Source organism: Lagopus muta, chromosome 5, assembly GCF_023343835.1.
Source record: "Lagopus muta isolate bLagMut1 chromosome 5, bLagMut1 primary, whole genome shotgun sequence".
NCBI classification, from domain to species: Eukaryota; Metazoa; Chordata; class Aves; order Galliformes; family Phasianidae; genus Lagopus; species Lagopus muta.
The window spans coordinates 23,402,716-23,418,306 of NC_064437.1; the positions used below are offsets into that span (position 1 = coordinate 23,402,716).

General features: G+C 47.4%; 1 protein-coding gene across 2 annotated transcripts; it reads right to left on the reverse strand.

The window, feature by feature from the left end:
* Nucleotides 1-1,059: 1,059 nt before the first annotated feature.
* FASLG (Fas ligand) lies at nucleotides 1,060-15,591 on the reverse strand. Of its 2 annotated transcripts, XR_007376980.1 has the most exons (5): nucleotides 15,101-15,591; nucleotides 14,757-14,802; nucleotides 13,241-13,294; nucleotides 11,854-12,837; nucleotides 1,060-1,115 (listed from the first exon to the last, which is right to left on the reverse strand). XR_007376980.1 is itself a non-coding variant. In XM_048944536.1 (4 exons), exons 1-4 carry the CDS (start codon nucleotides 15,491-15,493, stop codon nucleotides 12,443-12,445), a joined length of 888 nt encoding a protein of 295 aa, XP_048800493.1. In that variant the 5' UTR covers nucleotides 15,494-15,591; the 3' UTR covers nucleotides 11,658-12,442. The 2 variants fall into 2 exon arrangements, 1 of the variants encoding a protein (XP_048800493.1); XM_048944536.1 differs by lacking the exon at nucleotides 1,060-1,115 and having other exon boundaries at nucleotides 11,658-12,837.

Consider the following 15,591-nt stretch of genomic DNA (forward strand, 5'->3'; position numbering starts at 1 on the left):
ACTGTGCTGAACAGTAGGGAGGAAGGAAGGAGTTTCCAGAAAGTCCTCAGCATTGGCCATTCTGCTAGAACACTCAGGCTGGGAAAGACTCCACCACACATGGAAAAAAGGGCTTTATCTCACCCCAAACTCCCACCACCACCACCTGTGATTCACCCGTCCCAGCAGAAGCGTCATTTGCAGAATACAAATACATGTGAATCACCTGTCTGCTTTTTGCTACCTCTAGGGCTGTTTTGGAAGTATCATACCATCCAGCCACAGTACTACACTGCTCTGGAAGATGAGGGTGATAACACTGCAGATCATGAGTTCTCTTGGAAGCACTGAATGGCAGGGCCAAATAGTTCAGGCAGCACACAGGGACACTGGCTTAACTTGAATGTCAGTGATGCATGTGTGATTGTGCTGGAGTGGCCCTATCTGCAAATGAGATGTGTTCAGCAGTCCTTGTCTCACTGAAGGTTATTCTTCATCTGGAAGACCTTCAGATTCATCCAGCATAGAGATCCCTGGAAAAGTTCCCTCAAATCCTAATCCCCCCCACAAGCTTCTGGCCTTGGATCCTTGTTTCCTCCTTGACTGCAGGGTTAATGTGTTTGTGCAGCCATAACTTTCTCTCATTCTGTTCCTCTTCAGCTGAAAATGCCCCTGCAACAACAATCTCACCCACAAACTGCAAAGTGTCAATGCAGTGCAGTGTCCCCAAGATACTGGTATCTGAGACAAAGGAGATTATTTCTGTGATTATAATGCCTTTAAGAACTCAAAGGCAACTGCACCAGGCTGAAGCCTTTGGTGCATCCCTCACACCTGCATGTACATAGGAATTACAGCACCTCCTTGAGATCTCTGACCATTAATGCTGACCTTGCAGGGCTTCTGAGTAGTTCCTCCCTGCTGTGTGGTCAGCTGCCACACCTTCCCTTCCTGCAGCTTCACCCTTCTGGCAAGGAGTTCGTGGCATTTCCCACTCCCCAGAACTTACCACAGCCCCATGATCTCCAAACACATCTCCTACTCACCTAAGTTACTTTTTCACCAGGTCTTGCAGCCACTGTGGTGCTCTCACTCCTCAGCATCCAGACCTCACCTCGTGCAGGTGAAACAGAACTCTGTGGCAAAGGAGAAGGGTGCTAAAACCTTGCTTATGAGATAAATGAAGTATTTTCACACACTGCTTTTTCTTTCTCTGCAACAATGGAGCGTAACCAGCTCTGGATGAGATAAGCATCTCATACAACATTAGCAACTTCACTTTGTCTTTTCTTCATCATTTGCAAATATTTGCATGTGCTTACTGCCCTAGCACAAGGAGGATTGGAGTGCAATGTATGAAACTCTTCTAGCTGTTCCCTGCTGTGCATTCTCCTCATCCACCTCCAATCATGTGCTCTCCTTCAACCGGGCATATAGCTGCATAGAGAGAAGATGCCTTCAGAGCTGTTGCATCAGCTCTAGAAACTGTGGTAGGTAGAAATCAGTTTACTTTTGGACATTCACCCACATGCATACATAGACAATTGGCTGCTGCCTGCCAGCATTTGGGCTATGTTTTATTTTTTATTTTTGCTTATCACAAGTATTGCACCTCCATTCAAGCTTGCTCTCTCCATATCCTTACCATTGTCAGCTACTCATTCCAATGTCTTACCGCTTGTGAGCATCTTTCTTGGAGGGAACTTTAAAATACAGCACATCCTGGACTTGAGTTCATGAAAACATTAACAAAGAAGAAAAAAACCACCAAACACAAAAAAAAAAACCAAGAAAAATATGAGTCATCACTGATTGCTGAGAGAACTTCAGTGACATATGGAGGTGTGCACACAGCCCATGATGCCACCATGCATCACGGCACCCTAAATGCTGGCGAACAACGTGCAAATCATCAAACAGGATAAAAACAAGAATCATACATCACCTGGAAAGGCATCATAAATAAATAAATAAACAAGCAAGCAGAAAAAAAGAGCAAAGAGAAATACATCGCAGAGCACAAAACGTACCTACAGATAATAGCAGTCAGCAAAGGCCAAATGGGAAAATACTGCCTGGGAAAAAAGCATACATTTATCTGAGCAAAAAAAAAAAAAGAAGCAGCAATTACTTCAAGCTTCAAAGTTTTCTAATTTCAGAGAGAAAACTGGCTGTGACAAAGAAGGCCCAGCAAAAATTAAAGCACAAGTAAACAGTCCTTTCATGCTTTTACACCTGCAGTCAAGCTCTGAAGCCCCTGTGTGCTCCTAATGCATAAGAGCTCAGTTTCAGGACATGTCACAGCATTCCTGGGATATCAAGCCACAAAAAGGGGCTGCAAGATTCTATTTGGTAGCTGGGAAATGCACTTTGTAGGAGGCCTCCATGAAGAAGCATCCCTCTTTGCTATAGCTGTTTTCCCAGTCTGCAGCCTCATGCAGCTGCTGAAGCAATTTTAGATGTCCCACCAAGCAAGTATGCAGTTAGCAGACATACCTTGGTGCTTGACACCAGCCTGGAATGTGAAAATAAGGCACCCCAGAGAGTTACTTGCTGGCTGCCCCATGTTTGAGGGCTCTGCCTTGCCCTTTTCCATGAGCACGCAGTCTGAAGTCCTGTGTCCTTGGGAGCGACGGACCTTATCTACTGCTCACTGCCTGTTCTCTGCTATTAGACTAAACTTCTGTAGAGCCAGCACCCCAAAATCTCCATAAAGCATCATACCAGGGACTTCATCTTCTATAAAACATAATAGATAGAGTAATATACAGATTTTGTAATAAATAATAGATTTGGTAACGTACCACACTGTTTTCCAAGGTCACTGTGGGAGAAACACAGACAGCTGCAGTGAACATTTGTTCTTGCTGGGGTTGGTTCTTTCGGGTTGACAGACCATCTTTCAGGCAAACAGACTTCTCCCCAGCTAGCCAGTAAACGCAACAGTATGCCCTGCAAAATATCTGCCACCAGGACACTTTTAGCAGCATTACTGTGACAATAAATTCACATTTTCCAGCCCAGAGGTGAGACTGAAGGCAGGCATCTGCTGCCAAGGCACTTACTAGCTGTGTTTGGCTTTGTACATTCACCATTTATCATCTGCTTTTAAAAGGAGGGCAGGAAGAAACCTGCCCCATCCTCAGGGAGGTGCAGAGCCTGGATGGGGGAAAGGGCAATGGCAGGAAAAGGAGTCCCAGGGCGCCAGCCTGTGGCACAAGGACGAGCCTTGGGGTTGATGGAGGGCTCGCTGGGATTTGCCAGTGGTCCAGCCCAAAGCTCCAGCTGACAGGACTGAGTGGCCAAGGGGAGCACTACAGGCAAACACTTTACTTAAGTTTCGTTCTCCCTCCTTGCTCTGAGTGGTCTCTTACCAAAAGCAAGCATTTTTTAGTTTCTATTCAGGCTTTCCTTTCCAGCCAAAAGCGCTCACAGGAGCATCTCATCTGTAACAGTCCGCTGCAGTATGGTGGCAGCCACCTGAGGCAGACACGGCCGCCTCACAAGCCCAGCTCTGTACCCCTGCTTCCAGGTCACTATCCTTCCCACTGGAACGGCTTATTTTTAATATCCTGACCACAGCCATCTTTCTCACAAATCTGCATCTGTGAGACTGCATTTCTTCCCATTAGCAATCATTTCCAGATCCTTCCATTTGCTGCCTGCTCTCCCCAGCTTGACACAGGGCTTTTCCTCAGCACACATCTCTACATCAGGTCCCAGACTTAAAGCACTCTATGAGGCTGCACTGCCCTCCTGTTAACACTGCTTCCCAAACCTTGTAAGCTGCAGGCTTTATTTCAGGCGGGGTGCTGGGTGTCCATGCCCAGTGAGGGCTGCAGGTCTCTGTGAGGAGAGTGCAGGGCTGCCTTGTGTGGATCGTGGGCGCTTCCATAGGGTTCCAGAAGGTTCCAGACCCCTCAGGGAATGGAAACACCAAGGCTGCAGCTGAGCCCAGCAGTATGCTGGTGGGGCTCTAGGTAAAGGTGCTTAAGAAAGTGCAAAATGCTCTGCCAGGCAGTGAGGGTTGAGGGAAAAAGTGGCAGAAACACCTGAAGAGCTGAGGTGAGAGAAGAGAAAATGGTGCTGCTTTTACAGCACTGAGAGAAGAGAAAACAGCGCCCGCTCTGCAGCACTGAGGTGAGAGAAAATGGCGCCCATTCTGCAGTACTGAAGTGAGAGAAAATGGCGCCGCTGAGCAGGGATTCCCCTGCAGCCCCTGGGGAGAGAAGTTCTGATGTTCCTGCGTGGGTCCTTCCAGGGAGGGAAAGCGTAAATAAAAAGGAGGAGAAGGAAGGAGCCGTGTCAGACTGGAGCTGCCATCCCACTGCCCCACCAGGTAGGGGAGGCATGAGGGAAGGGGCGAAGCTGAATACAGATGGGGAAGAACTGTTGTTCATTTTGTTTTTCACTATCCAATCTTTTTTAACAGGCAGTAAGTTAATTTTCCCTAGCACATAAGCTTTTCCCTTTGTTTTCTCCCCTAAGCCTGTTGCAGTGGAGCAGCTGGGTGGGTACTGCAGAGCTGCTCAGGGTCAGCCCTCTGCAGGTACCAATTCTTGTCTAAATTTGCACTGTTCACACATCTAGTGGGTTTAAGGTGTGCCTCTTCTACAGCAGCTGGGAGTCAGAGCTTTCATCATGGCTCAGTCTTGCTTCTCCATAAAGAGGGATCCATCCCTGTTCGGCACACAAGGGCAGTGAGAGGAAAAGCAGTCTTTGTAATGGAGACACGTATGCAGTGCTGACAGGGCCAAGGGAGACCATGACACTATTCAGTGGTGTGGGGAAGGAGGGATTCCCAGCAGTCATACTGACTCAGCAGCTCTGTGTAAGGTTCTGGGTCAGCACAGGGCTCCACTGCCTACCTGCTCCTATTTACCTACTTAGACTCAGCAAGAGAAGAATGTAGGAGAATCTATTCACCGTGCTTTTTAAGACCACAGGAAATAGCACTTTTAGATAGCAGAGCTACAGGGTCAGAATGAAAAGGGATGAAAGAAAAACCAAACTGAGAAACCAGTTATGCAAGGCGCATTGCTAACAAGCAGTTCGGTGAAAGATGTTCATGCCCCTAAAAAGCAAAAACAAAGTGTTTAGCAGCAGGACCAATCTTGCAAAAGGTACAGATCACTAGAAAACAGTCTCAAGATAGAAGAAGAGACAACTCGATCACAAGAAAGAAGTGTCAAGTTTCTCAACTGTACACTTGCTGTACAGTTGAAATTACTAGAAGTCTATGATTTAAGATAAATGTTGGTTTCTTTTGTCTAAGCCGTGTCTTTTGTTCCTTTGACCTTATTCTCTCCCCCTGAATCGCTAGGTGTGCTGAGTTGCCTTGGCCATGGGTGGGTAGAGGACAAGACTCACAACTGGCCCAGTTTCCTTAGTCTCTTTTGATGCTTGGTGCAACTCCACTATGAGTACTGCGGAAAACTTAGCACGCTTTTCTTCGCCGTGTCCTATAAAGTGACATGCTAAATGTGGTTTACAGGCAATGAGCTGAAATACAGAAATGAAACTGCTGCTATCAAAGTGCCCACTTTAGGATTTTTCACAGAATTCAGTGGTTGTACAGTTCTTGGGTATGCTCTTCATTCACACCTAGCAGTTATAAACAGCAGCCTTGAGCATGGCAGCCTTGTGGTCTGCCAAGTCATCACCATCCCACCCATCTCTCCAGCACATCTAGCTCCCTCCTATGAGCAGCACTGAATTTTTGTCCACTTAGCTCTCTATGAAGTCTAAGGGCGGTGGTGGTGTGATTAGCTTCAGTTGACATGGCACCTAGACCTTTAAAGGCTAGCATCCTGCAGGACCAGCACACAGAGACAGGAGTGCACATCACCTCATAAAGCCTGCACCCTTTGGTGAACAGCCTGGTACTAGAAGGAATTAATGCTGTTGGGGGTCATCAGTATAAGGTTCCAAGCCCCTTTTCATGTTCTCTTGTGCTTTCTGCTTCCTAATCCGTTAGATGAGCTAGAAGAGTGGAAATTACAAAACTCTTAAAAGACCCATGGTTCCGCTACTTATACTTAAAAGCCTTAGAAAGGTTTTTAATTAGGTTTTCTAGCAAACTAGAAAGGTGGGAGTTGTGTAGGATGGCTTTACTTGTTCTCCTAGGCAGGCTCTATGCCATGTCCTGGTCATCATCTGGTACTTGTTGGGGTTGCCACAGGCTTTTATCTCAGACTGGGCATCCATCACTGTATCCTTACTATCGTACATGCTTCCTGTGGAACAGGAACAGTCAGGCCAGCAAGTTACATTAGCATCAAAACACAAGTCACATATCTCAAGGTCCAGTGAGCAGCACCGGTTATTTCTATTGCATCACTGTCTAGATGATCTTGCCAGGTACTGAACATCTTAACTGCAAAGCTGGGACAGCACTGAATACAGTAACTGTATGGATACATTTACTGCTGGATGAATCATACCACGTCTTGCCCACGAGCTCTCCCCTGTGCAGAAGAGAATGCATATAAATACATAATAAATGCTTCAAGAGCAGAGAAGGAGACACAGACTCCACAAGCAGACCTAATGATACCTAACGTGGTCCCAGCTGGACCAAGCAATTATCATCCCCTTCTCTCCTTCAACAGCCTCTCTTGACTCACATTCTCCAGCGCAGCAAGCAGGGTCTCCACAGGATGTGAGTAGGGAGTTTCAAGCAAACCTTGAAAATGATTGTTCCCCACTCATGCTGTAAGAGTAAGTAGGGCAACAGAGGAGCCTGACTCAAATTCTTGTAAGCTCAGATAAACAAGAAAGTGCAGCTGTGGGCAGGAGGCAGAAACAACCCCCTACCCCACAAAAAAACTTTCATGTTTGCAATGGTCGAAGAGCTCAGCTAACAGACAGTAGCTCACTAAGCCACAAATACCTCCTGCTCCTCACAGCAGCAGCAAAGAAACACACTTGCAAAGCCACACACAACCTGGTGGGCTGCTCAGCAGCAAGGATATGCAGGACTGATTTCAGAGCGCAAAAGCAGGGATCATCACAAAGGCTGCAACAACATCCTTCTGGGCCTATTTGAGAACTAGCCTTATAACCTGCCCTTGTCCAAGCTAAGGACAGCAGTGGGATTTATTCACTAAATATCCTGAATTTCTCCCAGCACTGCCCTCTTGAAACCACGCAGGGAATCAGAGAAATCACATCCTCTTTTGTTCCTTAAGCATTCTTAATCTTCTATTATTTAAATTCCTTTTTCAGAACTTTAATGGAAGGCAGTTCTTGGATACCCGTTCTCCACTGCAGATACCTCAGCAGGGAGCATGGATAAACAGATTAGCAGCAAGTCAGTCTTTCAGCACGCCCTTTGGAGTCTTGGCTGAGATTGTGCAGCTCATACCAGTTCTTTGGCTGATCCTCTGATAGCTGAGAACTGCAACAGCCATAAACACGTTGCACTCTTCTTTGGGAACTTCATGTCCATCATAGCAGCATGAACAACTATCTTATAGGCTATTTAAACTAAGAAGGAAAAATCTCCTTCTCAGATATCTTTTCTGATATATATATATTTTAATCTATTAACATAAATCTCACAAATGATGCCAAGTGGAATGCATGCCCCTCACATGGCTCAGGAGAGCACACACTCTGTGGGGAATTAAGGTAAGTAGGGAGGGGGTTTGCCTGTGATGCTGAGCTGAGACTTGTTTCCTTTCCTCTCCATCTCTTAGGTCCTCTCCCTCTGCCCGACAAGGACAGGGCAGGAGGTCCACCACAACACATAGTCCTACTTCTCATGCATCAGGGCTTTGGCTGTGTGCTGGAAATGGAATATCTGAATCTGATGTTACCTCAAGAGATGAGTCAGCAACAAATCGTTATGTCTTTATTTCTCATATTTAAAATAAGATTGAGAAATCCACATGTAACTTCCCTCACCTTGCATACCAGCTCCTCCTCTCTTCTTACTCACCTCATCCCCTTTGCATTAAACCTCAGTCACTTAGTCATGCCTAAAACTACACTTTTGTAACCATGACGTAACGTGCCTCTTCTTCTAAGTGATAGAAAAATAAGAGTATTATATTATATACTATATATAATATTATATACATTTATATATATATATACACTAGAAAATAATATTTAAGCTTCCCCCCCTTCACAATCTGGTTCATATATTCCTTACAGCTCCATGACCTGGAAGTAACCCCACAAGACACAGTAATCAAAACTTGGAAACATTAAGGCTGCCTTTAAGGGGGAAAATAAAATAGAAAAGGAAAAATAGCAGCAATAATGAAGCTTGTCTGATCAAGCAGAAAGAAGATTGCTTAACTCAAAGGATTTGAGAGTAGCTTAAAAAATACTGGTTCTTCCATTCTTGCGCTCTCTTTTCTCTCTTGGAGGGTTACAAAAAGACTCATATATAACACATATCAGCTAACTACAACAACTAATCTGTGCAATGTCTGAGCCAAGACGTATGTCTGGGTGAACCTGCTGAGAGCCAGTCCATGTCGGAGCTCCATTTCAAGTCTGTGACACTGCTGCATTTGTTGGCCAGCAGTGGCTTCTTTCAGTTCTGCGTTACGAGAGCCCTACAGGCCTTCACTGTGTGCCAGTGACCTTCCTCTGCAGCACAAGTAACCACAGCCTAGTGAAAAATCAGGAGATGCAGGTGCAATATCAATAGGAGGGATATGGGAGACACTGGCCATAACTATTAGAGGCCATTTCTGCTTCTCTGAAGGTGGTTCTCTCTGTGGGGGGAAAGCTGCCCGCAGCAGAAGCTCTCATCTCTACGGGTCCGTGAGGAGCAGCACCCAACCTCAGCCTCACTCGTTACTCATCCTACCTCATAGAGGCTCTGCCTCTCAGAGCTTGCCAAACCTCCTCTCGCTTCCTGCACTTCTGCTGTAGAAGCAGCACTATTCACCCCACCAGGGTAGATAAATAGGATGCAGCATCTGATACACATCAACCACGAAAGCGCCCATCTCCCTCGAGCAGCTTGCTACGCTCGGCACATAGCAGCATGAGTGTTTCTATGTCATGCAGGCTTGGCCAGCTGCACACCCCAGACATGCAGGCATTGCCTGGAAAGGGTTCAGCTAACTATGAGAGTTGGTGTGCCTGCAATGGACTTGCTGGATCAGCTTTGAGCTGTATCACATTGGAATAGAATGCCTGCACAGATGAAGAAAGGCTGTGAGCCACAGAAGACCCCCAGGCACTAGGAGCTGACCAGAAGGTGCTTCACAGGAGTTGCTCTGGACTCATCACTTCTCAGCTGTGTTCTCTACAGAGGAGAAGTTCCCTGGAGTGCTATTAAGCACTGCCCAAGCCCTGCAGTACTTCCACACATGGCCCAGACTCTTCCATTAGGACACAGGAGCTTGGCTTATACAGACAGCTGGGATCGTTCAGTCTGCAGGAGGCTCAGAGGAGACCTTACTGCTCTCTACAACTGCCTCAAAGGAAGCTGTGACAGGGTGGGGTTCTGTCTCTGCTCCTGGGTAACAGCGACAGGACGAGAGGGAGAGACCTCAAGCTGTGCTAGGGCAGGTTCAGGCTGGATATTAGGAAACATTTCTTCTCAGAAAAAGCAGCCCTTTCCAATGCACCACCACTCTGAGTGTGTTCCCTCAGTCACAGAAGCATTAACAATGCCATCATTAAATAAAGAATGCTAACATTAAGCAAATACTCCAATCAGTGAACAGCTTCTTAGATAATTAAACTGATGGCTTTAATAAAGCTGCTCTCACAAGCAGTCTGTGAATCAACCCTGTGCAGTTTAAAATTGTATGCTTCTGTCACGACCTTTGAATCTTCACGACTTTGAATCTTCAGCCACAGCCCATGAGCTCAGCTGTGGGTTTTCTACATTCAGGTTGAAGCGATGTTTGAGAACGGGATCACAAGGCAGAAGCACGTGTGTAACTGGCATCTGTGCTACAGGCTCCACACAGTAGCAGCTGCTGACTCAGGAGCAAGGCTCATAGCTTTGTCCCACAAGAAAAGGCAGCTCTGTCCCCTTCGAGACCCCAGCTCGACTTACAAAACCATCCACCTCACCACACCACTATCTCTGAGACTTGCAGGTCTGCATTCCTGTCAGCACATCAGATAAAAACGTTAACAGATTCTTGTCCCCTCCTGATGTGCAGTGAGAGCAACTGCCACATCCTGCCCCAGAGCTCAGGTTCATGGCTGAGCTGCCTTGTGCTGATTTATACAAAGCTTTGGGAGCTTTTCAACCCTTCACTAATACAACAATAGCAGAGTGCATAAACTCAGCATCAGTTTCCTTTGGGTGCTGAATGCTCTTTATCTCTCTAAGCTGTTCCTCACCAGCAAAGAAAAGAAGCACACAATGTGCTCAGAAATTGCTGCAAGCATACAGATGTATAGAGATGCACACTCATTCTTCAGGTGGATGTCTAGAAAGCAACACAGCATAAAGAGCAGGCGAAAAGGGAAGAAGCTTCCAGCCTTTCCTTAAAAGATTCAGTCCAACACCTCTGTATCTGCACTAAGTGGTTTGCCCCTCTGACAGCAGGAGATGGGTGCAGTGGGAAAGCATCAGCTAAGCAAAAAAGATTCCTAACTGTTGACTTTTAGAGGCACTTTCCTTCCTGAGAAATGCAATGGAAAGCTCCACTGTGCAGCAGGGCCAGTTGTATGAGCAGAGGCATAGTGTTCACCTCACCTGTCTGCACCAATGGCCTCGTCCACTCCTGGGTTTCAAAGAAACATGCTACCACAAAGCAAGCAACCACAGGCCATACACCACAGAGCAGAGGACAGCACCAGAGAAAAGGAAATAAATGTTGCATGCTGTGGGAGAACCACTGTTTGAATTGCAAGAAGACTGGACCACAGGCAAAAATGATGCAGCACAGCCTTTTTGTACTGCCTAGTGACAACATGGCAAGTTGAGGTTAATCCATGCAAGGAAGAAGCTTTGTGGACCAGTGCTGGAGTGAGCAAATGTTATTTAACAGTAAGTATGACTTCCTCTCTTTACCCCTCAGACTGCCATGTGAAGTGCTGCTGGGGCTGGAGGCACCGAGAGGAGTGTGGTGCTCTGGGGGATGGCAGCACTTGTGCTCAGCAGCCAGTGTTCTGCCTCCCAGAACACTTCCAGCCAAGACCTGGGGGCGGGGAAAAGCTTGTGTCCAGCTCCAAACACCGCTACCTCCAGCATGCAGGGGAGAGCTCCCAGCCACCCACATCCGAACCATAGCCCACAAATAACATCCAGAGCAATGTTTACAAAGCACAGAGGCCCTCCAAACTTTCCACCAATATTCCCCTCAATTGGAGCTCAACCCTGCATTTCTAGATCACTCCTCTCCATGACGATCAAATGGAGCTGCCCAGCCCGAGCTGCCCACCTCACACCTTCCTGATCCCCAGATCTCAACAATTTTCATTGCCTGAAAGCTCATTGGCAGGGACCCAGTGCCCCACCAGGCAGGGAGCAAAATTTTCTGGCACGCTGCTAGAGGTAGAGCAGGGTCCTGTCCACTGACCAAAGGCGTTCCGGGCTTTGGCCATTGCAAAAGCCTTCTGTCCCACATAAGGAGAATACAGTGCCATTTCCTAGAAAAATATACCTTTATTTACCATCTGTGTTTTATCCAGGAGAGAGCATCCCATGCTCAGCTAGGGCTGGTTTGCTCAGGTCCTATCAGTGAGAAGGATACCTGGCCCCTTATGCTGTACCCATCACCATAAGATGGGGAGGATTCAGCAAGACCTTGTTTTCACCACAGGGCCAGGACCCCTCACAACATCACCACTTCCAGCACATTCCTTGCAAGGTGAGTTAAATAAAGGGGTGGGGATATTTTCTGGGAAGGGAACAGTCAATAATTTAACACAAAACAAACCTACCATGCTTAACAAGCCAACTGGTAGGTGGGTGCCTGCCAGACAATTTACAGTGCCAAGTGTCCAGGTGGGATGGGCAGACCATTGCTCAGGGGAAGCAGCCTGAGCTCACTCCTACATCCCCACCGATGGCATGGCACAGCACAGCTCAGACTGAGGGCCTCTTGGACACAGGCCAGCTGTCCCCAAATGGCCTGAGCTCACGGGGGGCATAACAGCATGTGTGGGCCAGTGCCGCTGAGGCCCTGGCACTTTCTCAGGTAGCAGTCTTCTCGAGCAAGTAGTGAGTTTCAACAGGGTCTTTGATGCACTACATTTCAGGGCGGTGGTTTTATTCGGAGGAAGAAAATGCGTGATTCTCTTCAGACAGCCACAGGACAGGCCAGGTGCTTCCTAGAGGTCTGGTTTCAAGCTTTTACCTGTTGCTTGAGCCTTCTCATGCAGAAGGCTGAAACGTGGTTTCTTGATGGGTTTCCTAGAGTGAGACCCTGCTTTGGTTTTGGCAACATAGGACCGTTGCCTCTCAAGTGGCCGTCATGCCCTGCATGTCCCGGTGCGTGGGGTGCTGCCAGCCACATTTCAACAGCACCTCTTAAAGCTTAAATAACCCAAAGAATGTCTTGGATTCCTCAAAGTTAACCAGATCAATTTTGGAAACGTTGACATACAGACTGTCCCTCTCCCTGAGCTTGAATAAAGCCCCCAGGTAGCTTTTCCGGGCCCACATCTTCTCCTTTGTACAGTAGTTGATGCGCTTGTCCTCCATCAGCACGTGGCTGCCTGGTGAAGCTGGGTTTCTCTTGTAGACAACGTGTGTCAACACCTCGTTGTCACAATGCCTTCCCCGGAAAAGCACATTGGAGTACACAAAGTACAGACCAGTCTCATTGATCACAAGGCCCTGGGCACGGTACTGAACGCCACTGGTGAAGGCATGACCAGAGATGGGTTCCCACTCCAATGGGAGGTTCCGCTGTGTGGGGTTCCCTGGAAGCCAGAATGAGAGTGGAAGTGCAGTAAGTACAAGCACTAACGTGTTTTCCCTTCAGTTACACCCCAAGTCACAACCTAGTCACCTGTTCTCTGTGTCCTTTGTGCAGCATGAGAAGTCTACCCCCAACCTACCCCCAACTGAGCTGCTTTTGAAAGCACCTCATTGACAAAAACAAAAAACAAAGGAAAAAATATATCTCTCATTAAAAAGCCTGAATAAGAGGAATATTTTAGCAGTGGAATAACTTCAAGTTGCCAGAGCACACGCATTTCTAAAGGAAAATGAGGAAGTCTGTGCAAGGCAGTTCCCTGCAATGACAGCCAAGCTGCCCCTTTCACCTCGGTAACATCTGCCCTGTTCTCTGCTCCCAAATCTTGCTGGCCCCTCAGCACATACCTGTTAAATGTGCTGCCTTCCTTGCTTCCTTTTTCACTGGCTTGCTCCCCTGCCCTGCATGCAAACAGAGGAGACTTTAGCCCTATGCTCCATGGAGAAGCCAAACCAGTGAGAAGAACAGGTATCCACAAGGCTAAAGCGAGGTAGATTCCCAGCAGCAAAGAGCACATAGGCACCATGGCTTGCTGTAAAGAGATAGAAAGACGCTCAGCAAAATGCTACAGAACATTAGAGAGAGTTAGAAAGGAAGAGCTGAAGCAAAGGATCAGATGTGATCCAAAGCAAAGGGAAAAAACAAGAGAGCAAGGAAAGTTTTCATCTTCAAATGACTCCACCAGTGAACTCAAGCAGAGGACATTCACTCAGGTTTTAGGAGAGGGATAATACAGTGCCTTTACATGGCTTCTTTATTCTGTGTTGAGGTGACTGCTTGTGTCCTGTCACAGATATACCTGCTTTATTGCCTCACTCCAGCCCAGCACTCCCACAGCAGCGGAAATCTGGCTGCCAAGTACCAAACCTCCTTACAGCTGGACCAGAAAAGCTATTTGAGACATCCTGAAAGCACCTGCCTAGCCAGGCAGACCCTGTCCTCAGAAGGGCAGAATATGGGTAAGAGAATTCTACCTTCCATGGAGGGTCTGAGTCCTCCTAGAGAAATGGGCTGGTTACAGTGACCGGGCACAGGGACCCCATCCTACTCCATCTTGCCCGTTCTCTCAGTGTCTACTTCTGAGCATCAAGCTCTCAGATTTTAGAACCATCTTGTTTGCTTAAGCCAGTTGTTTGGCCTTTAAAAAGATTTCATCACTAATAACACGAACACAGATCATAAAAATGACAGTTTGAAAGTTCAAAATACGATTTTAAAATTGTTCCATTGAGACTGAAACTACTTTTTCTTTCCTCTAAATTTAGGAAAAAAAAAAAAGTAGGTTCTTTTGGAAAGTTTCAATTTCAGTGAAAAGACATTTTTTAAAGAGAATAAAATCACCATAGAATCAGGATCTTCTCATCTAACTCTGACTGCATCGAGACTTTGTACCAAAGGAATTTAGGAACAAAGTTGCTCTCTCTCAAGGGTACAAGCAGATCTTCCAATCCCAAGGAAAACAAAACTCTGTATGTCATCCCAAAAATCTTACAGAGCAAAGAGAAAAAGTGGTAACACGTGCATCTTGGTTCTCTGCTCTCCTTCTGTGCATGCTGTTGCAGTGCATTAGGACAGCCAGAAATTCATTTCCACAGCAGAATCCCTCTCAGTATCAGTGCCCCACTTGGGTCTGGGAGACCCTAAAGCAGAAGCAAACTGTTCCACACTGACACCACTAAGCATTCCAGCAAGCAGGATGCAGGACCCCCTCCCCATGTGCTCTTCTTCAAGTGAGTGTAATGAGTACTTCCAGAGCATCAGAGCTGCACCCTTGCCTTTGCACCTGACAAGGGGAGGGAAGAATTTGGCAGGAACATTCACACACGCTGGCAAGGAGGAGTTCCTCTACGTACATCAACTCACCTATGAGCTTCTCCAGGGCTGGAGGGATGTGTTCAGTGCTGACAGACTGTCAAAAGAAGAGTGACAAGCTCTCTTAGCAGGGTGAGAGCACAAAAGCACCATCTAGATGCAGCCAGACCATCTCAACAACGGCTATTCTGAGTGCTCATGCAGAGCTGCAAGGTTAAGTGCACAGGGAGAGAGAGCCTGCAGCCCTCAACCATCAGGACAACCAGATATGTACCACAGTCACCAACAGAGCAGTCCTTCACAGTAACAAACAGCCCCACGCACACTGGCATGGCAGACACATCACTGCCACTGTTTTCTCCCCACAGCCTGTGTGGCCACCAGGCAGACTTTACCTCTCTGAGTTCAGCCAGTTCCTTCTCCAGGTGGAAAATCTGAAACATGCTCAGCCCCACTCCAGTGAGGGCCAGCAGGATCAGCAAGAAGATCACCAGGAAACCGACGCTGCTCCTTTCTCTGTTGCTCTTTGGCTTTTTCCTCCGATCGGGTACCGGTGGAGGGAAGGGAGCGACAGGGGATGCTGGATGGCAGGAGGTACTGGCATCGGCACAGCCATCCACCCAAAAGATCTGGGGGTACATATAGTTCAAGTTCTGCTGCATGGCTGGGAGTGGGATGGGCTGGACGCGCTTTGTGTGATCTTCCATGTGGCAGCCAAAAACTGCTGAGGCTGGCCCAGACTGAGCCCTGGGGGAAGACCCAGCTCTGCTTCTGTGTGCCTGCATCATCCCAGCTCAGATGCCGCAACTCTATGAAAGCCTCAAGCAGCAACAGCAAACCCCAAAAAGCTTCCGCCCTTGGCTGCCAGTTCAGGGCACCCGCCTCC